The 23,250-nt window shown below is 40.1% G+C and overlaps 1 protein-coding gene across 1 annotated transcript in view; it reads right to left on the bottom strand.

Moving 5' to 3' along the window:
- The window catches only part of RUNX1T1 (RUNX1 partner transcriptional co-repressor 1), a gene marked incomplete at its 5' end in the record, with an annotated part of 133,072 nt that extends 122,028 nt beyond the window's left edge, over positions 1 to 11,044 (bottom strand). The window contains 4 exon segments of the mRNA XM_082674973.1: positions 10,605 to 10,661; positions 10,664 to 10,744; positions 10,923 to 10,947; positions 10,949 to 11,044. Coding sequence (XP_082531099.1) covers positions 10,605 to 10,661; positions 10,664 to 10,744; positions 10,923 to 10,947; positions 10,949 to 11,044 — 259 coding nt within the window.
- Between the last annotated feature and the right edge of the window lie 12,206 nt (positions 11,045 to 23,250).

Below are 23,250 nucleotides of genomic sequence, written 5' to 3'. Positions count from 1 at the left end.
AAACGACATGCTCTTGCAACCAAAGATTTCATTTTGATCTTAGCAATGAAATATTTGAGGACAGTATTAAGTAAATAACTTGAAATATTTGAGAACAGTATTAAGTAAATAACATGAGCTTTCACCAAATATTTAATAAAGCATCAAAAAGTACCCCAACTGTTCCAGACTCCTACTTTCAAGGAGCTTACAAATCAGCAGAGAAGTCTGAATCACATGAATAGCAGCAAAATGCTAGATGTGAATAAATTCTATCTTTGAAGAAGAGAGGTCATGAAAACTTGAATAGTTTCATTAGCAACTCAGAAGAGGACAAAGTAGGTTCCCTGCAGAAACAGCTCTCAATTAAGGCTGAGGTGAGAAAGGTCTAGCAAATCAGGAGCATTGTCTGACTTGAACATCTCTATATCCCCAGGCATTAAACAGGACTAGACTCCATTAAGAATTTGCTGAGTGAAGGTGACGGAAAAGGAACAGCCATAGAGAGGAGAAGATCCTACAGGGGGCTTCCAGAAGAGAGCAGTGGACAGTTCATGAGTGGTCAAGTCAGATGCCTAGCACAAGCAAGCCTTTCTGAAATGATATTGTGCTTTGTATATACCATCTCATGCAATCCACATGACAACCTTACGGGTCATGCCATTATTATCCAGATGAGAATTATTTCCAGATGAAGAGTAGGAGATTCAACAAGTGGCAAAGCACTGGGGAGATGCGTCTCTTCACCACTTCACTTGACTGCCTTCTAGCAGAGAAGAGAACATAATCACCTTCCCCCAGAAGGGCAGAATCCCAGAACCATTCATCCCAAGCTGATGCTACAGTCTCTAACTTTGCAGTGAATGAAACAGGTATGAGATTTGCAGAAAGACTCAGAGGACCAACAGATGTGAAATAAAAATTCTCCTTCCAACCACCAATGCCTGAGCCCCACTTTCTTCCCATAAAGCAACTACTACTGTCAGATTCATATGCATGAGTAGAAGTTTATGCACTTTTGGTAAAAATGTAGCACACTATATACATTGCTCCCTGCTTTTTTCCTTTCACAATATATCTCAGGAATGATTCCATATAAACATATATAAATCGGTCTCATCCTTTTAAAAACTATAGATTGGCTACAGAAGAAAGAAGTCTTAAAAAATCCAATTCTGAGAGATTTTTATCCACACACTCTGAATTTAAAGTTCAAAGAGTAAAAAGAATTCCCATTGTTTTCAAATTAAATGATACTAAACAAATCAAGGTGAAAGTCCCTGAAATAATATTATATTGGTGAACCATAGCCTAAAAGTCCTACATTTTGTTGTTGTTGTTTCTTCCAATAACTAAAATTCCTTAAATAGGGGAGACAATTAACAGTGAGCAATTTAGTAAGAAATGAATAGTGCCCTTTAAGATATAAAAGGGATTCCTTTGCTTTTCTAATATGAGGCCTCCATTTTAAAACAAAAACTTGTGATATCACACATGATAGTATTTTGTTTACAGTCTGCTGATTGTAAAATACATAAAGACAAGTTTCTATTAATTTCAGTAATATTTTAATGCATTTTTGTTCATTTAAAGTGTATTTGAAAAATGTCATTGTGTGAAAAAGTATTTGGTCTGCAGACAATGCTTGTGCTACTGAATGAATGAATGAATGTAGGTTCAAAAGCCCCTTGAAACTCACTGCTCCCCACTCCTCAAGAGTACTGAGCCCAGAGTCTGGGACACGCTGCTGTAGAAGAACAGCTTCTGCCCTCCCATCAACTCCTCCTTGACTCCTTATTCTCTGGTCCCTGCCTTCTCTCCTCTACATAATATTAGAATTGAAAGAAATTTTTATAAATTATTCCCTAAACAAAAGTCCAATGTTTGAAACATGTAAAACAGTTAGGTTGCTCTGGTGGAAAGTTAAGGGTCCAGACCCAGCCCTCCTGACCACTTTTTTATTCTCCCACGTGGCCCAAAGTTACCAGCAAAATGAAAGGAAACTCAAAACAGTTCGAAATCCATGCAAGGAGCCAAAGCATAGGAGCAATGAATAATCAATCCTCCATGCAACCAGTACCCTTTAAGGAAAACCTACGAGGTTAACAGCCCCATCAACATTTCCCAAAAGCAGCTGGATCACGAGAATCCCTGGAGCAGGGATACACAATTGGGCTCTGAGGCTCCTTTCTGGGGGCTGTGATTCTATGAGTCTATGAGGGGTAAGGAAGCTGCCCCTTAAACATTGAAGCAATGCCCAAATTCTGGCAAGCTATGTGCACTGGACATCTAACCTGAGCTGTCATCACTTCCTCCTCTCTAAATCCACCCGATATCCAAGTACTAATTATTTTTCCTTTGCAATGTCTCTGGCATCTGCCTATTCTTTCTTGTCCCACAAACCCAATTCTGGCCATCCTTCTATAATAGCTAACATCTAAACTACTGCAAAACAAGGTCCCTACCTGGCCTCAGTCTTCCCCCATTCCAACCCATCTGGCCCACCGCAATCAGACCAACTCTTCAGAAACACAACTTTAACTGGGTCCATGGTTTCCTGTTGCCTGGCACAATTTTTTTTTTTTACTTTGGTTTCATTAAGATTTATTTTACCATGGCATCCTTTGTTCAAAAGAAGTCCAATTAGAAAATCTAATATCTAAAGCAATTTGTCATAAAGAACAGAACTATTCTGGTTTCACAGTGCTGAGAAGATAAACGAAAGGGCCTGAACCCAATCTGGGCACACTCTATGCCACCTCCCAACCCTAAGGGGTCCCATAGGACACAGTTTTTTAAACATCTGGCTTACTCAGAAGATAAAGCTTAATCAAATGCCTTATGATCTTTCTGTTTATTTCCCAATAATCACCCAAGGGTCCTTTTTGCTGTATCTGCATATGTTAATTTACTCTCTCTCTACCCTCTACCCACCCCACCCCAAGACACATCGCTTCTCCCAAAACCTTTTCCAGTCTCCATTCCTGCCTTATAACTGCCCACAACCCCATTACAATAATGTCGCCTTGATAAATCCTACCTGTCTTAAGACAAGGTGAAATTCCAACTCACTCCACCTCTAAAATCTCATTTACTATATCATTTAACTGGTAAGTAATCAAGCCTCTTCATCTTTTGTAGCTATTTAATTTGTCCTGAGCAGGTTTATCATTCAGTGGGAACTGAGCTTACTACCTGTTCTGTGCTTCCGTCTAACACACTGCTTTACACATAGTAGGCATTCATTAAATATTTATTAATTTACTTCAGATTTACAACCAACAGCAAAAATCTTAATTTTCTTTCAAATATTCTAAAAGGTTTCATTACCAGGGCTACCCAAAGAACATATGCCTTTCTTTTCAAATAGTCAAATTAGCTTTAATGGGTTGCTCATTTTATTACTTTTCATTTATATTTTCCTCTGATATTTTATACCTGCTTTCTCTCGCCAACTCAAAGCTTGACTTGGACAAGTCAATGGAGACTGATCACATTTACTTTCCATTTAGACCTGAATATCAGGTCTAAATGCACCTACCTACCCTTATTTAAACAAAGGATTCGAATTCATTGTCCACATTTGTTTCCCATCAGAGGTCAAATGTGGATCTCATTTCTAAATAAATCTAGCTAAAGATGAGAATGAAAATGTGTGACAGGTAGGGAAAGGGGTTGGGCAATAAAGAATACTTGCCTGACACATGATAAAAGTTACAGAATCCTAACATCACTTAAAAAGAACACTTTCACAGGAAAGGATTACTATGTCAGTCGATAAACATCACAGTTCCAGTCCCAATATCATCTGCTGTTCTTCCCAGCTGTGTTTGCTTATCACTGTGTACATAACATATGCATAGATTCAGAAAATAAACTAGCAGTGTTTCATGACCTGTCTTACAGCTCACATCTTCCTGTATCTTGAGGTTAGGGGAAGGAGTATATAGTACATCTAGTTTTAACAAAATAGAGCAACCAGCTTCCTAAGACTTTGTATTTAAAGCACAACTTGCACCATGCTTACCATATTCACTGGGAGATGACTTCCCAATTTCTAATATTCTGCTTGCCAAATTGGATGTGCATTTGAAATGCTCTCAGCAATGCTGCTGTGGTAGCTCCCTGGCACAACCCTATGCCAGCCTTTGCGGGTACCATAATCTATCTACTTCAGTGTCACCAGGTGCACTCCCCACAAGGTCTAGTGGAAGGGATGTCCCAAACACTCTAACATCTTTCAGCTAGTTTTCTCTCCTGGTGCTCCAATAGACCTGGCCACAGCTAGCTCATCACAGCTCTGGCAATATTTCTTCTCCTATTATTAGGGGCCCCCTAGCTCTTGAGAGCTTATCTTTAGACAAATTGCCATTACATCTCATGGTAATATTTTCTGTTATTTCTCTGATGTAAAATTCAATCCAGTCAAGTCAGGTACCAACTAAGAGTTCACTGCATACATACTTCTAAGACATTCATCTTTGTGGCAAAGAACTTCAATTTGGCCTCCCACCAAACTTGGAATGCCACAGCAAGAGCTTTCTATAACCTATGAAGCCACAGTGATTCCTGTGGTTTCCGTTTCTAGTGACACATGAAAGTAATGTAACGTGCATGTCGTTCCTAGTAAACAGTAGAAGTTTCTACTGCCATCCTGGATGATGACAAAGGGCTTACCTTAATCAAATCAGAAGTGTAAAAATGTAATAGTTCCCAAATTCCAAAGAAATCCAGCCTGGGTTCATTATTAATAATTTCACAAATTAGGATTAAACTTTTAATAATGTCTATATTTCTTCAAAATGAAAGTACAAAAATCAAAGTGTTACTGGTAATAATTGGGCTCTTAACTACTTTTTAGAAGGAACAGCAGACTGTTCTTTAGACAACAGACAGTTTTTTGGTCCTTCTTACTTAACACCTGATTCTAGCCAAATGATAATGTACCCCATTGGTTTAAATAAGCTATTACTTACCAGGTTCTCTCCAAAAATGGTTTAAAGAGGTCATTTTCTAAATTTCCAAGTGACTTAGGTCCAAACCTTGAGACTGTGGAAAGCCTGGTAAGCACAATCAATCACCACCATGCTTTAGCCTCTAGCCCCTCACTCCTGCCCCCAGGCACCAAGTTCACATTGTCTAGCAACCCTGAGGGAAAAGCATAAAGGCTATTTTCTTTGAGCAAGACCTAAAATCTTTAGTTCCTTCTCACTGCATAAACAGATTCTTCCCTCCATCATTCACTTCTGAAGAAAGTACAGTAACAACTAAAATTTCTGACAATCATCCTAGATCCAGGACGGCTATGGAAAAAATGACTCACTATTCCCCATACCCCTTCTTCACAATGAAGAATAGTGGGGAGATAATGATGTTCCACACTGATTCTATTTCCCAGTTATATGCAGATTAGTAGTGCCCCCAACTCAGATTAAAACTATAAATGAGGATTTTTTTTCATTCTCCTAACCACGGGAAATTCCTGAAAGCCTACTCCTAATATCCTATATAGTCTTGTACATAGGACAGCTGAGAAGCCTAATGATCAATGAGTCTATCATTTTGCTCCTGAAGAATGCACCTGAGGGCTGGAGTGCACCCCATGCCACCCAGAAAGTCAGTGACTGAACTGGAAAGGGAACTCCAGTTTGCCTATAGGGGAATGCACAGACACTAGATCCTTCTTTTTATAATAGAATAGTTTACACCAGGGGTCCCCAACCCTGTTAGGAACCGGGCCACGCACAGCAGGAGGTGAGGGGCGTGTGAGTGAGCAAAGCTTCCTCTGCCTCTCCCCATCGCTCCTCCATTGCTCACTCTACCGCCCTGAACCTTCCCCCCCACCCACACGCCCAGTCCATGGAAAAATTTTCTTCCACGAAACCGTTCCCTGGTGCCAAAAAGGTTGGGGACCACTGCTTTACATTACATAATCAAACTCAAGATGGTACAGAATCCCTCTCCTCTTAGAAGTGACTAGGAAGTGGACCTAGCCAACTGGGAGATGCCGAGATCGAGATATAGAGTGACCAAACTGACTGGGATGGGACAAGCCTCAGGGACTAAGGACACTGGGCAGAAGACCACTCTGGAGTGCTGAATGAGATCAACAGAGGGAACAGGCCTCAAGGCCTCAGTGTAGTGCAGGAAGGTGGTATTCTGATGGGAGAACAGAATTTAGTAATGGAAAAGCCTGGATTAGGAGGCACTGAGGGATACGGAGTGGCATGCATTTGGGCATATCCAAGGATATCTGCTGGCCAGTAGCCAACTGTGATTCCTAGGTTGGGGGCAAGGGCAAATGTAAAGAAAACAGTGGATGCATAGTTCATAACTGCTAAGGAACACGTTAAGCCAGATATTCAGAGAACATGGCTCTAATTATTAGAACTTGGGAACAAAGCAGGTAATTAATTTGGGGAACACAGGGAAACCTCAGTTTTCTAAACTGGAGCAAAAGGTCAAACCAGAAGAACTACTAAAAGAGTGATGGACTAGAGCTCTCTGAAATGAAGAAAGTGAAATGCTGGTTAATCATTTACTTAAAATCAGTGATGACAATGTACATGAAGGTTAATGCCAGGCTCACAGTAGGTCTCTAACATTTGTCCACTCCTCTACTTTCTCCCAAGTCCAACAACTAGGTGGCAGCCCTTGAATGCCCAGAGCACATTCAGTAGTCTATGCCCAAGGTGTTAAAAGATTAATGAATCTAGTCAATCACATTCCCTAAGGCACTTGGAGGTGTTGAGATTGCTGGACAAACAATGGGAAAACTTTACATTTGTGCCCTCCACATTCAACAAGATCTATATCCTAGAGGCCCCGTTCACCCAAATACTGATTTGCCTTAGGGACCCTGATCAATATGAAAGCCCACAAAAGCAAACCCCTACTTCATGAGTTACATTATACAGGTAACCTCAATCAGGACTATCAAAGCAGAGGGATTTTAAGTAGGTCTCTTACAGTCATTGAAAATGTTAGTGGTTCTAAGCAAGATTGATGGTTTAAAACTTTTTCAAACAAGAGGGTCTCAAACCTTAAACCTCAACCATGGGGCATTACTTTTGCAGTGGTTCTGATATAAAAGCCTGAACATCACTTGACAAAGTAAGAACATTCTGAAAAGAATCACAAGAAGCTCTTCCCTGTTCAAGCCACATAAGGCACTGAGGCTTAAAGGCTGATTGTGGCTTCAGCACAAAAAACAACTCACTAGACGATCACACGTACCAAATGATGGGACTGTGTCTGTGAAATAAACTTTCTTCACTGATATGTGATCCAGTGTCATTTCTTCAAAGCGGCAAAGTGCTCGGTGCTATACCAGAGAATATACCCACCAAGGAATATACCCAGATCTCTGAAAGATATGCCACAATCTGGCTTCAAATTGGAAATTACATTCTTTATAAGCATTATTCTTTAGTTGGTTAAATACATGTAATCACAAGTACACACAATGTTGTTTTTCAAACTACCTCTTCTTTTGACTGGTGTTTCAGAAGAAACATTGCATTTGTTAATATCAAATATGCTAATGTGTCACAGTGTCTGTCTTCTCTTTTATCCACTCTGGAGATATTCGGAGCTTATCTCCGAAGAGTGTGTCTGGCAATTCAAGTGTGAAGCTACAAGCTACATAGTCTCTAATTGATCCAAAGCAGTGATCACGTCTCATCCTAGACAAATTACTATAGCCACAAGTCCACCCAACTGCAATTGTGGATGGAGTCAATATTGAACCTGATCCAAATTTCACCAGTCTTCCATCTAACTTAATTCTCTATGTCCAGTTTTACATGGATAGCATTGCCATTCATTTTCTTTTTGCAGGAATGAAGTATTATTTTTATTATGATTATTCATGTTAGAGTTCTCTTTTTAATACTGGATGATTATTTTTTTTAAACATGTCTCTCCTAGAAATATCACTAGTAAAATGCATCCAATTTTTCTCTAATGTGGTGCTTTCCCTGTCCATAAAACTTATTTGATTAGCAGTACTATAGAAGCTAAGGCTTTTGTATGCAGGCACTCAAGCATAATGTAATCATTTTATTTAAGCATGAAAAAAATTATTCTGAAAGCCCTGTTAGGTAAAATATCCCTGATTGGTTTAAACTTATATTTGCAGGTATATTAAGGGTGAAATAAATCACGGAATGCCCAGTATGCAATGGAATAGCGTTAACTTTGTTATAATAGTAAGCAGTAAGTTAAAAATTGTAGTATTAGAGAATGTAAGGAATAACTATCATTATAAATAACTGCATTTAAACAGGTTATTTTAAAATAAATTTTGTTTTATGCGAAACCATTTTATATTACAAGGATTTTCACCCATGGAAACCTCTTTCATAGTCAAACGAGATGAGGTCCTAATTGCATAATACCATTTATCTGCTGAGGATAAAAGTGCCAACAAATGAAAATGCACATTAGGCAAGAGATTGTCAGAATAGAAAATTGTCTTTTTTATTTCTTTTTATTTTTTTTGTTTTTTTGTTTTTAAATAACCCACTCACATTAACGAAAGACTGCAGTAGCTTCCAAATTATAGGTTGTTATTTTTAGTGGAAGTAGTTCAATATTCATATTGGAGCAGATGTAGCAGTTTAACAAAACAGCTCTTCAAATCCTGCACAAATTGAAAACAGGAAAACTGATTGCATTTTCTCTTATCACTTTCCTTTTCTGAATTGACACTTTTGGCCTTCTGAAAATTTACACATGGCTTTCATCTCAACAGCACCTGCTGATCAAACAGAAACCTAACATTTTCATGAAAATGGTATAAAGAACTAGTTTTGTTCTAAACACTGTAAAGGGCGTAAGTTGCCTACTAGATAGCAACAACTGCTGGGTATAAGGCATATTCATAATAGTTTTACATTTTCATTAAGCTTTAAAAAAAATACATTAAGTCCCTTCTGGTTTTTTCCATGTTCACTTTTGTATGATTCAAATTTCTTTGACTCAATGTCTGCCTAATACTTAGTTTTATCATGCAGCGACTATGCAAAATGTGTAAAAGGGTAGCTTACACTAAGATACGCAATATTTAGTATTTTCTCTGCCACTACTTGGAATACACATATTTATCTATATATTGCTGTCTATCCAGGCACATGGGTGTAAAATACACACATCCCATTTTCTCATTCCACCCACAAAAAAAAGCAAACAAAGTCAGGCCCTATTTTTGAAGGGGCCTTACAAATTGTTTTATCAGATACAGATTTAGCAGGTGCTTGAATGTTTGAGGATCCCCAACTGGGGAAAAATGGATGTCACCTGAGCACAGGCCAGTAACGATCTACCAACCACTCAGTGTAAATATCTCTGGGAAGGTAAAGTTAAATCTTGAAAATGGGTATTCTTATATGAAAAATACAAGATTGACAGCTAAGTAGCTTCCCAGATTTTTAAATAAAAGTCCATCACATATTTATCTGTTACACCTAACTCTAAGTAAAATTAAAGATGTTCCTAAGACATGCTCTCTGTCAGTTTCCTAGCAAAAGGGCTCTACCCCTCTGAAGGATTCCAAGTGTCCATTCCCATTCTGCCTGGGTGACAAGGTAACCTCAGGCAGAAATGACATACAGTAATATATGTACCACTCTGGCAAGTTGGCCTGTGAATTTCGGTGTTTCATCATGCTCACTGAGGCAGCAGCAAACCTGAAATGTCAGTATGTTCAGTCAATGGAAGTGAAATAACGGGACTCTATTGTCTTACCCAATCGATCTGCTGTTGTCAACAAGGAAACATGCCCCCCTGGCTTTAAACAAATTTTAATTAGGTTCTTAGTTACTGGTTCATATTTACCTATGAAAACACTTATCTTGACTATGTGTAAGAAGCAAAACAATTGTTTTTCCCACTTTTATCCATTTTAACTACCTTCTAAAGTTAATACTATAATTTTTTAAGTACACTCATGAGTGTATTAAACATTTTTTTAATTAAACAGTTTTATTAGACATTTTAAAATTATTTTTCTTTTAAACCAACTCCAAGGGAAAAAAAATCCCATGGTTCAAATCCAAAACACAAATCTACCTAACAACTTGCTTTCTTTTTCCCTCTAGACCTAGTTGAAACCATACTATAAAATCAACTAATTCCATATTAAAAGTAGGTTTCATTTGCTTTTCTCACTCATTCAAGTACCACCATTAGCATCAATTCACCACCCATTCAAAACATGTCACACAAAACCAAACACAAATGATCAATTCCAAAAGCCTCTACCAATTTTGCTCAGTTTATCAATCTTACAAATAAGGGGTAAATGAAACTCCTGTTATATGGGGGATGGTGCGAAGAAGGGCAGGAGGTGAGGGTGAAAAGAAAATAAGGCATTTAAGCCCTTTAAATTTGCCTAAGTTCTACAGTCCCTCCCTGCACCAGAAGGGAGACAGTCTCACCTTACAATAAAAATAAAAATGAACTAATCAAGTTGTTAAGCAGCTTTTTCTCTCCCCTCTTCATCTAAAGGCTTCAGCATCCCGTCAATAAATAATCTATTGTTCCCCCTTTATCCAGTCTCTTTAAACCTATTCAGAATGGCAAAACTAAACCCAATTAAAGATAAGGCCCTCCGGTAATCTCACCTCCGTGAGTCCTGTCTGGATAGCAGAGGTGATGGGAGATAGCGGCCAGGCCAGGGCTGATGCCTCCTCACCACACACAACAAAAGGCAGATTTCTCTTTCTCCCTCTGCTAATCTTTAAATGTAAATTCTCTCCGCCAGCTAAGAGGAGCGACAGATAACATGTTACATCTTCACTTCTCCTGGTCTTATCGACTTCTGAATCATTGGAAAGGGAGAGAGGAAAAGAGAAACGCAGTCTCCCCACACCCCCCTCCCCCGTTCTTTCCCACCCCTCCTTCCTCCCTGCCCGCCTCCCCTCCCCGTTCACGGAGATTACCTTCTGGCAAAGGAGCGCAGGAGAGGCGGCCGCAGCCGAGGCGGCACCCAGACCGCGGCTTTGTATTCATTAAACACACATCGGAGCTTATCAGAAGTAAAAGGCTTGTCAGGATGGCACATTGTGTGTGAGTGAGTGTGTGAGCGCAGGAGGGAGAGGAGAGAAGCCAACGTGCATCAGGGTGATTACAATATCAGCAGGGCCCAGATGGAGGCAGGAAAATAAACAGAGGGTGCGTGTGAGACGGAGCGGGAGAGGGAGGAAAAGTGGGAGAGACAGAAAGAGACACAAGCTGGAGGGAAGAAACGGAAAGGCAAGGAGGGGGCGGGGGCTCCGGCTCCAGAATGGGGATGGCAAGGAGGGCGAGGTACCCCAAGGCTGGCTGAGGGTGAGAGCCAGCGCTGGGGGAGGGTGGCCTGCATTCCCCAATCTGCCTCTACCCGGAGAGAACGGGAGGAATCCAGACTAGCAAACTGGATTTCCCTGCTCCAGGGCTAGACCGCCAACATTTTGGAGGTTCTGTCAAGGTCAAACGGGGATCAAGAGCTCTCTTTTGGCGGAGCTTATAACAATGAGACATTCACCATCTCACCTCCATCCAAATAGCCACAATTTGCAAAACAAACCTAGTGAGTCCTCACAGCAGTTACACAGCCTTCCAGACCGACCTCAAGTGGGAGTTCCCATCCCTTTCTTTGCTGACCTCAACGGTCCTAATTTCCAACCCCCTACCCACACACACAAAGACCAACCCAGGCAGATACAAAATATCTCATTTCTCTGGGCTTCAAGTGTCCCAGCAGAAGACTTGTGTAGCCAGCATCACTGTGATAAGAAGGCGCACTTGTGATTGGTAGCTACAGGTGACTCTAAGACACCTGCTCCACCTCCAGAAATTGTGTTGGGGAGGGGTTCCTCATGTGTACATCTGAGAGTCTATTTTGGAGGTGGGAATTTAAAACTGAGGCAATCAATCTCGGCTTGAGCTCGGCTCACAGCTCTTCACCCACCCAGAGCCCAGGAATCAATCAGAGAACAAGCAGAGAACTAGCGCTCCTCCATCAGCCCAGAGTTCATCTTCCACCCCATCAGGGTCTGGAGGGAGATACACCTGAGTGGTCTCATGGGAGCCCCTTTCCACTTTTAAGTGCACCCGTCAGACAACATGAACATCTGATCAGATCCTTAATGGAGTGCAGATAATGCAGCAAAGAAGGTTATTTTATTGCGGGGAGAGGGAGTATTTGGTCATGTTGTATTTCAAGGCACTGAAGCTTGGTTAACAAGCTCTCACTGCAGTATGAAGAGTTCAGAATAAAGTAGCCAATAAAGTACACAATTGTTCATGGCATACATTGCAGCCCCAGCTGCAGTGAAACTTCAGATTGTAAAATAGTTTATGCATGAGGTCTCAATATAAAGAGACAAAATAGTTGGGAGGAGGAGGAAATAAGGCTAGTGAGTAGAGAAAAACACTGAAGAGCAAGAGAATTAGCAGCAGCCTCTGCGAGGAGACAAATTTGAAGAAGCCCTTTAGAAAACGAGAAGCACTGTTTAATCAAGCACTCCCCTCCAAATCACTCAGTCAAAAAAGTTTTATGTGTAGTGGATCCTCCTGCCCACCCCAAGAAAATAATTAAGGGAAATTGGATAGGTAAGGTAAAGTGAAAAAAGCTGGGCATTGGTGGGGGAAGGGCATATGTGAAAAATCTTGTCATGCAATGAATGTCAGATGAAAAGGGGTCTGCCACAATCCACCAGTAATCCAATAATGTGGAAAACCTCGTGGTATCACTGAGACGAGAACGAGGTAGTAGTTCCCCATAAATCTTCAAAAAGTGAGCAGGTTCAATAGTTAGAGAAGGGTGCAAGGATAGGAAGTAAACCATTTGGCAGGGTATGTTACAAAATCGAGTGCACTCTAAATGGGTGAAAATCTGTCATTCTTACATGTTTTAAATTTAATAAGATTTCTCTCATAAAGGGTCACCTTTCACTTTTCCTCTGTTACAAAAACTGCATTCAGAGTAACCAGACACAATCACATACACCTTCCCCTTTATTACATCTTAGATCCATTTGGACACAAACTACCCACAAACATTTATAAATCCAATGCAACTCTAGGAAGTAAAAAATACAACTTACAAATGCCAACTGATTTTTCCATTACATGCTCTCTGAAAAAATGCTATTTAAAAAACAAAGCCCTACTACTTTCAAACCCAGAAGAGGCTTACATTTTTTCTTTAAAAGGCATCCAGACACTGAAGGCATGAAGAAAACTTCACAAAAGCTTATCTGCCAATGTTCTTATTTTGTAAAGGCACAGTATTTCTATTACTACCTTGTTTGTTCACTGACTTTTGGCTCACGGTTACAGAAAAGATCAACCAATTCTCAAATGGGAAGAATCCATGACTCTCTTCCAAAGCAAACACTTTGCTGCAAAGCTTTCAATTAAAAAAAAGGGGGGGGGGCAATATAATAAGAAGTATAATCACAGAATAAGTGTACAACAGAAAGTAGTTTCTATAATCACAGCTGTCTTAAAGGCCAGGCTGGAGACTAGAAATCTTAATTTCAACTAGTTCCTTTCTTAATAATAGGTTACCTTCCTATAGGAGCAAGAAGGCCCATCTGCCTCAGGCAGATAAGTTTCGAAGCATTAATTCAGATAAAAATCTAGCATTTTCTTTCTTTCTTTGAGTATGTGAATTCTAGTGTGCTATAATGTGAGAATTCCAACATATGACCATTATGGCATAATATCTCATTGCTCAGCTTGTCATTATTTCATTTGTAATTCTTATGTTAATTATGTTCATAATTACTATAAACAGATGTGGTAGACATTCATGTGACCTTTTATTGCAGAATGCATTCCTCACTCATTTTGCTATAATTTCTCATGTATGTGAAACTGAAATGCAAAAAAAAGAAAAGCTTTCTAATTTTCTAATGTTTTATATGCATAAGTTAAAACAAAACCTACCTTCTACTTCATCTGCATTTCAAAATATTAGAATATTCTTAACATTTAAGCTGCTTTGTAGAACATTTTCAAATTGCACACTGACCCTCACTGCTGCTCACTAAATTGTAGCTATGGATGCCAAACAAAGGCTAGCGTCCGTGTCTAAGTTGTTTGTCTTTTTTTATTTTTAATATCAAAGGTTAATGCAGCAGAATTGTGCTTCAAAACCAAGTGCCTAACAGCTACATAGCAATTTATTCACTCATAACTCAACCATCACCCTCTTTACATAAAACACATTTACAATAAAATCAGTATGGATTTCATTAGCTGTAAACCTCCTCGAATTTCATTTCTTTGGCCCTAATCTATAATTAGTGTGGACAGACAGGTGCAAACCCTTCTCTTCTACAGATGGCTACTGGAAATGGTGCAAAGTAGCTCCTTCTGTTTAAACAACACAGAGATAACCTGTTCTGTCTTATCACTTACAATTACCTCCATTAAACTGAACTAATGTTTGCTTTAATAAAATGTTCACTGTTCTTTAAACATTATTTAGGAACTCTTATATTAATGGCTGTAAAAAAGTGAAGTTGGAAGGTGTCTCTTTAGATAATAATAAATAACTTATTCTGGATGAAATGTTCTCACTTGATGGATAATATTCTGGGGTTCACAAAGGTGTTTTAGTTGACTTAACATTTGTCAGTTATTTTGCATAAATAGGGTCAAATATGGTATTTTTAAAAGGCATCTGGGTAACAAACAATTTAACAAGAAATTCAGAAGTATGAAATGTTTAATTTCTTTCTTAGAGATTTTAACTTATTATTGAAGTATATAATTCCTAAAATCCTGGATTGTTTTCAACGGGTATTTATGTTAACCTAATTTTATGTATTTGTTTAACTTCTGATGGATTCTGAAAGTTGTATGAGTTCAACATTTTAAGGCACATTTTAAAAATTAACCATGCATGCAAGTGCACTCTGTAAGCACATGGTTAAAAATACCACCATTTCATAATAAATAGCTTCTATTCTATAAAGCAGAGATCACTTCTCCCTGCTTCTGCTATCAATAAAGTCTGTGGATCACTAGATGATGAATAAGGTGTCCATAAAACAAAGAAATTTTAAATGCCCAAACGTCAACAAATAAATACCTTTTCCCACTGAACTTACATAACTTACAGTAATAGACTCCAGTAAAATGCAACTGACTTTTTTTTCACATGCAAATCCTGCAGGTGCCAATTTTTCAGACTGCTTTGCTATGAAGGGCTATGCTGCCTGCATAAAACCTCAATGAAGAAGGGTTTGCATTCAGTGCCTGTCAGCTGATGTTCATATCAAAGAAGTGAGAAACAGGATTTGACAGTGAAGAATGTCCTAACCTGACAACCACTGACCAGCATTGCTATTGGAAGCATTTCTTTCTCGTGATCCCTTTTCAATGTTGGGAAAAAAAAGAAAAGAAAAAAGTGGGTTTTTTTTCTTTTTTGGCTAAGCTTCTATTTTACAATAAAATAAATGATAATGGCACCTTACATTTGTGTACTTCTTTGCAATTTATGAAGTGTTCTTTTATCTGCAAATATTTATACTAACACCCTGGATGGGAAAGCTCATCATTAAATACTAGCATCAAGAGCAATATCTTACTTTTCTTCAGAAAGGGAAAATCGTAAAAATATTAAAAAGCTACAGTCCTGTAGCTGCAACACATACTGTCCTAGTATTTCCAGCAACTTGCAGTTTAATAGTGCAGCTCCATTGTACTACAAGTAAAATGTGTCTTCTTAGGAAAGTCCTTTACGGATCATTTTAAAATCAAATTATTAGCAGGTATTAGCGGGTCACAGAGACTAAGGCTACAAAGGAAAATATCATTTCAAAGATTTCTGGTCTGCTTTGAGTTCTCTAAACATTAAAGAAAAAATAGACCGTTTTCTCCACTTCTTTTATTAGGTGTGAACTGGACACTGGAGAAACCACATACTCTCCCATTCAGTATTTAGCTTTTCAAATAAAATGAGTGCTGTCTAAATGGTTTACAAAAAATTATTAATGCTTAAACAAAGTCTCTTAATATAAAGTTATTCTCTTAGTATAATCTTAGATAAAGTCAGCTTTTCTGTACCCAGAATGAGCCTGATTCCTTGATTATTTGGTTGAAATTTTTTCTTTTGAAAGAATAAGCCAAAGAAATATCAAATGCTAAATACAGTACAAGTAAAACAATGTTAGACTTCAACTTCCTCAACATACTTCCCAGCTGCAAAAAATGCCTAGGTCAAACTAAGACTCCCTGATTAATACTGGGTGAGCCCATCAGATGTCCCTTTAAAAACAACAATCAATAAAAAGAAAGAAAAGAAAAAGAAATCAGACTGCCCTATGTATGCTACCTGAAAGCCCACACAATGTTAAAACTAGAATTGACATTAAGGATAAACAAGGGAGAAAGATCCAGAGAATTATGAAATTGCTTCTCTTTGTACACATCACATCTGACATAACCACCCAGGTTTGGGCGAGGATGGTTTAAGAAACAATTGTGTTTGTTGATCTTTTCTGAGGAACTGTGTGACAGGAGAAACTGGGCACAACAGAATACTCACATGGTCAAGGCAAAAGGCTGCAATAAACTAAAAGAAGGCCCCCCGACACTAACAAACCGTTTATCACAGAGAAGCTAGTCAATTTGTATTCTAGTGAGTGTGGACTCACTGGGCACAGACCCAGTTTCACTCCTGTTCTATGCAAAGGGAGGGGTATGATAATAAAAGCTACTGAGTGCACTTAAAAGTGGTACAGATGTTTAAAAGGAGACTAGAAGGGGAAAAAAAACCCTGTAAAACAGATTTCAGTTCACCCAGAAGGTAGAAAGGAAATGCTTTGGTCAGCAACCCAACCTTTACCAGGGGATAAATCAATTTGCAGCAGCTGTGGACAGCCATTTATATAAAGGCCCTGGGCAGATTAATTAAGGGAAGCGAAGTTAAAAATTCGAGGGGGCCCAGAGTTACATTAAGCACATGAAGTTGGTCTGGAGTAGCCTCCCCAGCTCTCCTAATCTTCACTCCCACGCCCTGGACTCTGTGACTGGTCTTCAGGAGCTCCTCCACGGGGAATACTAGCTGTTCCTTAAAGCGACACTCTGTAGCCAGGCTGGGGCACGTTGGGATTTGAGGTGCCCAACCTTGTATAATAAGCTATGCTCAAAAGATTTCTCCACTACGCTTTACAAGGAATAAGGAAACCCAGGGCTGCATGGCTCCCCAGCCAAATCCTCCAATCTTGAAAAGCGCGCGGGGCGGGGGGGCTGTTAAGGGAGGACTGGGGCTATTTTTAGTAACAGTCTTGGTTCACATCCTACTTCCCGGAATCTGTCCTCAAACTTTTCCAAGGATTGACTGCCCTTACCCCACCCCACCCGCCAAAAAAGTTTCAAAAAACGGATTTAAGCGCCTTGTACCGACCTAACCGTCTTTGCTTAAGGCGTCCTGGCCACCTCAAGGTCCGCCCAGGGAGAGGGGTCTGGGTGCGCCGACCAACCCAGTCCTTTCAGGCTCCCAAAGAGAGCGGTGGGGCCCGGAAAACGAAATTAATTCCCCGGACGCGGCTCCCCGTCTGGTCTGGGCTCCGCCAAGCGGGAGCTGCAGAGCACAAGGCTCCGCTCCCCGCTCCGGAGACGCGAGCCGAATCGGGGATGCAACTGGAACACCCAGAGGACCGGGGCAGCAGGGCCCCGGGCGCGCGGAGGTCTGGGCAGGAGCGACGCTGCCCACTGGCCCCCGGCGGCAAAGCCCCAAACCCATCGCGGGCGAGAGATTCCGGTCGGGAGACGCCGACAAGAGCTTAGGGGGCCGCGGCCTGTCCTCCACGGGCTTCCCACTCGAGTAGCCCGAATGCCCAGGAAGAACAGGGAAAGTTCGCAGGTGGGCGCAAAAGCGCTTGGGTGTCGCTCAGAGGACCCCGACCCCAGTCGCAGCCGGGTCTCAAAGTTAAGATTCCTTCTCTCCTGCTCCCAGAGCTAAGTTTTCCACCATCGAAACAAGCCTTTCCTTTCCAGTTAAAAAAAAAAAAAAAAAAACACGATGAGGGTTTAGGGCCACCTGCCAAATGCACCGTAGGTACCTTGACCGGTTGTTTGGTCGTGGGGAAAATACGCATGATCTTCCTGCTCATATATCGTAATCATGGAGAGGAAAGAAAACTGTTGTAAACAGTGAGGGGAATCTAAGAGTAAAAACTGCATCCTTGGCTGACCCGTGAAGTTCAGTGTCAACGCAGCTTGGAGTCACTCGCGACGTTCCTCTTTGCCCTGGTGCGTAGTTCTGCCCTAGTTCAGCGACAAGTAACAGCCTGGGGCCTCTCGGCCGAATAATCCAAATGAAGATGACGGTCATCAGAATAATAATTAATAGCAACAGCCAGAGGCCCGTCCCCGCCGCCCGCCCGCCCAACCCTCCCGCGGGCACTTACACTGCACAGGGCCGGAGAGTCCCACCATCCGCAACCGGCTCCGAGCTGCAAATAAAACTTCCCGTCGTCTCGGCAGGCCCGCGGGGCGAGGGGGCGAGGGCACGGCGCCTCTTCCCTCGCAAGGCCAGAGTGTCCGGGACCACTCGCCCACGCGCGCTCGCCACGAGGCCTCGGAGTCGCGCCGCGGAGCGCCTGCGGCCGCTCGGCGCTACGCACAGCGAGCTGCGGTGCGAGGAGCCCGTGCTCGGGAACGCCAGCCAGACGCAGCCTCCACGCAGAGCCCAAGACTTGCGGAGCACCGCTCCTCCCGCCTCCCTCCCTCCGCTTTTCTGTTGTTGCTGCTGTGGCAGACAAATGTGATGTAGGGCGCAGGGAACTGCCACTGTCACAGGCGGCGTCTGCGTCTGCCTCGCCCGCCCTCGCTCACTCTCGAAGAAGGCGACGCATTTATCTGCAGGGCGGCCGAGCGTCCGCCGGGGAGCAGGAGCGCCGCGCGCTGTGCGGCTAGAGCGCCCGCACCAGGCCGGCTCCGGCGCGCGCTCGCGCCCGGGGCGCCGCGGCCGCTCGGGAGGGAGGCGGCGGCGCGGCCGCTACCAGGTGCAGGGAGGAGGGCCCGCGGCGGGGCAGGGGGGAGGTGGAGGTGGGAGACATCTGTGTCGTGCAGGGGTCACGGAGGTCAAGTATATGTTAACAATGGGCAGGCCCGGCTCGCTAGGGCGCGCGAGCGGGCGGCCTCCCTCCCGGCCTCGCCCTCTCCCTTGCAGGCTGGACGTGGGGCTGGCTCCCTAATGATGCTTTCCCGGGCCGCTTGCTCTCCAGCGGCCCGAGTGCCCTGCAGTAACCCAAGACGACCACTTTCCCTGGCCATCTGGAGCGCTCCTGGCTGCCCTGCCTGTGTCTCATCACTGGCTGGAGAGACAGCTCTGCTAGAAATCAAGCCACTCTCAGATCTCCACTCTAATCCCCTTCTGTTAGCTGATTTCCAGACTGACTATTTGCTTTCGTATTAGATAATAGCTTTAGAGAAAACAATTATCATTTTCTTTTTTCCTTTGTTTTTCTACTTCTTCCATAGTATATCATTAAGAGGGGCCTCTTTCTACCTCACGTTTTTGTTGGTTGTATCCCCCTCCCCCAGACCTTAATATCAATACCGGGGGTGGGGGTGGGGTCCCCGGAGGAAAAGACAGGGTGAAAGAATTCCAGATATTTCCAAAGTAAATAAATAATCTCTCAGTGAACAGGACTGACAATTTGTTCGTACAGAGCAAAAAGGGCTTGAATAATAATGAAAATATTAATATGTAAGTCAAATATGATCAGATAATGGCTTGCAATGATAAGTAAAATGAAATCTTTTCAAATTATTATGGAACGGTGCCACGACTGCAAATGTTATTATATTTAGTGTAACAATTTGAAATCCTGCTCTGAACCATGTTTTTTCCCAACTGGCTTAAATCAGTGCAAAATGTCCTGTGTGCACGTTTCTAAATTTCATCTCTACAAAGGAAAAACTGCTTAAGATAGAGTCAGAGTGAGCCTGATGCAGTGGGAACTGATGAGACATTCGTAGGTTTTATTTTTTTAAATGGTGCTTCAAATATTTAATAGTGAGTAAAATCCCTTCCCCCATCCTTTTAAACCCAGCTGGAGCTTCCAATTCTGAAGTCTTTTCAGACTCTACTAATTTTTTGCAATTCATTTTCAGAAAACACTCATTGTACATTCTGCCCTCTCCTTGGGACATTTGACTAATGAATTACAATGGATTAATGAATTGTAATGTTAAGTCTTGGTATTTGATATCATGATGCATTTAATTTGAATCTCAAGTTTTATCAATTTGTACATTCTATAGTAATTTCTGCATTACAGCTCTTTATTTTTTGCTCTCCTTGCAAACCTTAACAGCATTAATAATCTTAAAATATAAAATTTTATGTACACTACTCTTAACTCCTTTATGTAGGAAATTATCAAAGCTTACCTATATTTAAAGAATCAAAAACATTTTAATATTTCATTATTCTATTACTTGTATTATTTCTTCTGTCCCCAAATTGAAAGCCGAGAATTTAGATTCTGGGGCTATACATTTATTCTTATTTAAGATTAATAAAATGACATCTGAATCAGGAACGATTCTTACGAGATAGCATTACTTCTAAAATCACATTGTAAAGTTTAGAAATAAAGTAAATCAACAAGTTTTAGGATGTAAAAAATAGAGGGAGAAATAAAATATACCTGTCATGCTACATTTTTCTTCTTCCTGAAAATTGTGCCAAAGTAGGTGAGAAATTATAATAGAAACATTAAATTTCAAAATCAATGGAAAATAACTTGCAGGAAATCAAAACAGTTTTACATTTTCAGGCTGTATTCACAACACAAAGCCGTATATTTAAATCATATTTTATAAAATCTTGTAAGATTCTAGAAGGCTTATGGGGTTCTCCCTTTTGCCAGTCATTCTTCTGGAAGAATAATAATCATTGTTCTAGTTGTACTTCTTTTTTTAAAAAATGCACAACATTTCCTACTCAATTTGACTTTACATCAGATAGAATATGTCACTAAATCTGAGCGTTTTTAAGAATTCTGATAAGAGCAGCTAAAGAATGTATATCCTGATGCTGATGTATAATCAATCAGTATATTCCTTAATCCCACTTCTCACCCCCTTTAAAAGCCTGTGTCCTACAAAATGTAGAACACATTTTTCTCTAGGGTTTATCCTTATCTCCTAACTCCTCTATTTGGAGCAAATAGTAACTATAGGGACCAACTCAAGTGTGAGGTGATTCTTGAATTGCAAAATCTAGGAAAATAAAACATTAAATGAAAAGGGAGGGGCTCATTGATAAGTGTGGTAGGAGGGTGTGATTTGCCTGAAAACTATACAGGTCCACAAAATATTTGGTTACCCTAGCTTCGGGGTAGGAAATACACATGACATTACATTCATAATGCAATAAACTATTAATTGATACATTTTTTTAAAAATCTAAGGAGACAGGAATCCGTATTGTCTGCCACTCACAAGAGAAAATCAGGTATCTGTACTTTCAGGACTATTATTTTGCTGAGCCAAAAAAAAAAATCTTAAAAATTTTTTTAAAAAAGATTATTTACAAAAATAGGCAGCTATCCACCCTAATGAAAGCACTAAATTGAAAAATAAAATAATCACTAATGTGTTAAACTATAAAAACCCTTACTAGGAATTTTTTCTCCCAGATTTTTTTCTCACATCATTAAATTTTCATTATTGTAAAGGTACCGAGTTCTTTCAGCTTACAGGTTTTTTTTGTTTTTCAGTAATGTTACCTAAGAATGCTTTTTGTTTTTCCTTAAGCCAATCTTAAAAAAACGCAGAGCGTTTGAAATACAAATTTCAGATGACTGCTTATTATCTTCTTTAGAGATGTGTGATTCACCTTTCACAAACAGGAATTCCTATACAAAATTTTAACAAGTCCTTAATTAGCACTTTCAAAATTCCTTCTTACAGATATTAAAGTTTGAATGACTCCCAAGCTGTGATTTTTCTACATACCTTGAAAAAGTCCTTCTGTTTGCTTAGGTTGATGAAAATTCTTAATTACCATGTTACTTATTTTTAAAGAAAATTATTGTATTTGTGAAAAAAATAGAACATGATAAACATAAAGGACGAGAAGCAATAATTACATTTTCATAAGTGAAGAACTTACCCCACTTGCAATTTCTCTCGCTTTTGCTGTGTAATTTTATGTAGCTTACTTTTTGAGCTTTGTAAGGACAAATCTTCTTCCAGATCTTTGCAGTTTTGTTATTTAACTTGTTTAAGGTTTAATTTTAGAACACAGAACAAAAGAATAAATTTTAGAAATCTTTTTATCTTATTCTATAAGTGTACAGTGTAAATACATTAGTTCTTAGGAGACCTAAGATAATAAACAGATTTTTTTTTAATAGAAAATTTACAAGTTAAACTAAAAATGGCTCTCAGGACTTCCCTGGCCATCCAGTGGTTAAGACTCAGAGCTTCCACTGCAGGGGGCACAGGTTCAATCCCTGGTTGGGGAACTAAGATCCCAAATGCAGCGTGGCGAGGCCAAAAAAAAAAAGTGGCTCTCATGATACCTTCAAATAAGCTGATCATCTTGGTATGATTTAGCTGCAAGCTGGAAAACAATGAGTTTGATTTTTATTTATGATCCCTATGTGTTTAGATAGTCATGTGTGTTTTTCTGTACTATTTTAAAGCCAGTCTTCACCCAAAAAGCCAAAGTTGAAAATTTTCAATTACTTATTTAATTTGCAAAAAGAAATTTTTTAAGTCTGGAGAGTTTTACAAAATAATTCATATTAGTGTTTCTTTAAGTAATGAGTTTTACTCTTTAAATATTTTAATATTTGTATTCCTCAGACTTTGACACATTAAACTCCGCAGGAGTGAATTTATTGCATAACATGAAACACACACATGCTACATGCCATACATATATAAGTGTTTTTATATGCACAACTATCTGTAGGCTAGTAGTTATCTCATGTGACATTTTATTGCTAATCCATGAAAAATAATGACGCCAAAAATAAATCTGTCACGTTTCTAATTTACATGGAATGTTTCCCACCTCCATCTTTGAAAGTTGATTTTAAAATACCATAAACCAGAATAAAACCTTATAACACCCATCCCCCACTGAAATTCTTTATTCCCATTTTTTATTGAATGTGCCCAGAGAAGTTATTTTTCCTTTTTTGCTGTTTTTCTTTTTTTATTGGTGGCTACTTTGTCTATATAATTCTCAATTAGGTGCATATTACTGTGACATAACTACACAGACGGGAGTCTTTGTTTTGT

Source organism: Grampus griseus (assembly GCF_964374135.1).
Source record: "Grampus griseus genome assembly, chromosome: 17".
Classification (NCBI taxonomy): Eukaryota; Metazoa; Chordata; class Mammalia; order Artiodactyla; family Delphinidae; genus Grampus; species Grampus griseus.
This window is presented reverse-complemented; position numbering and strand designations above follow the sequence as displayed.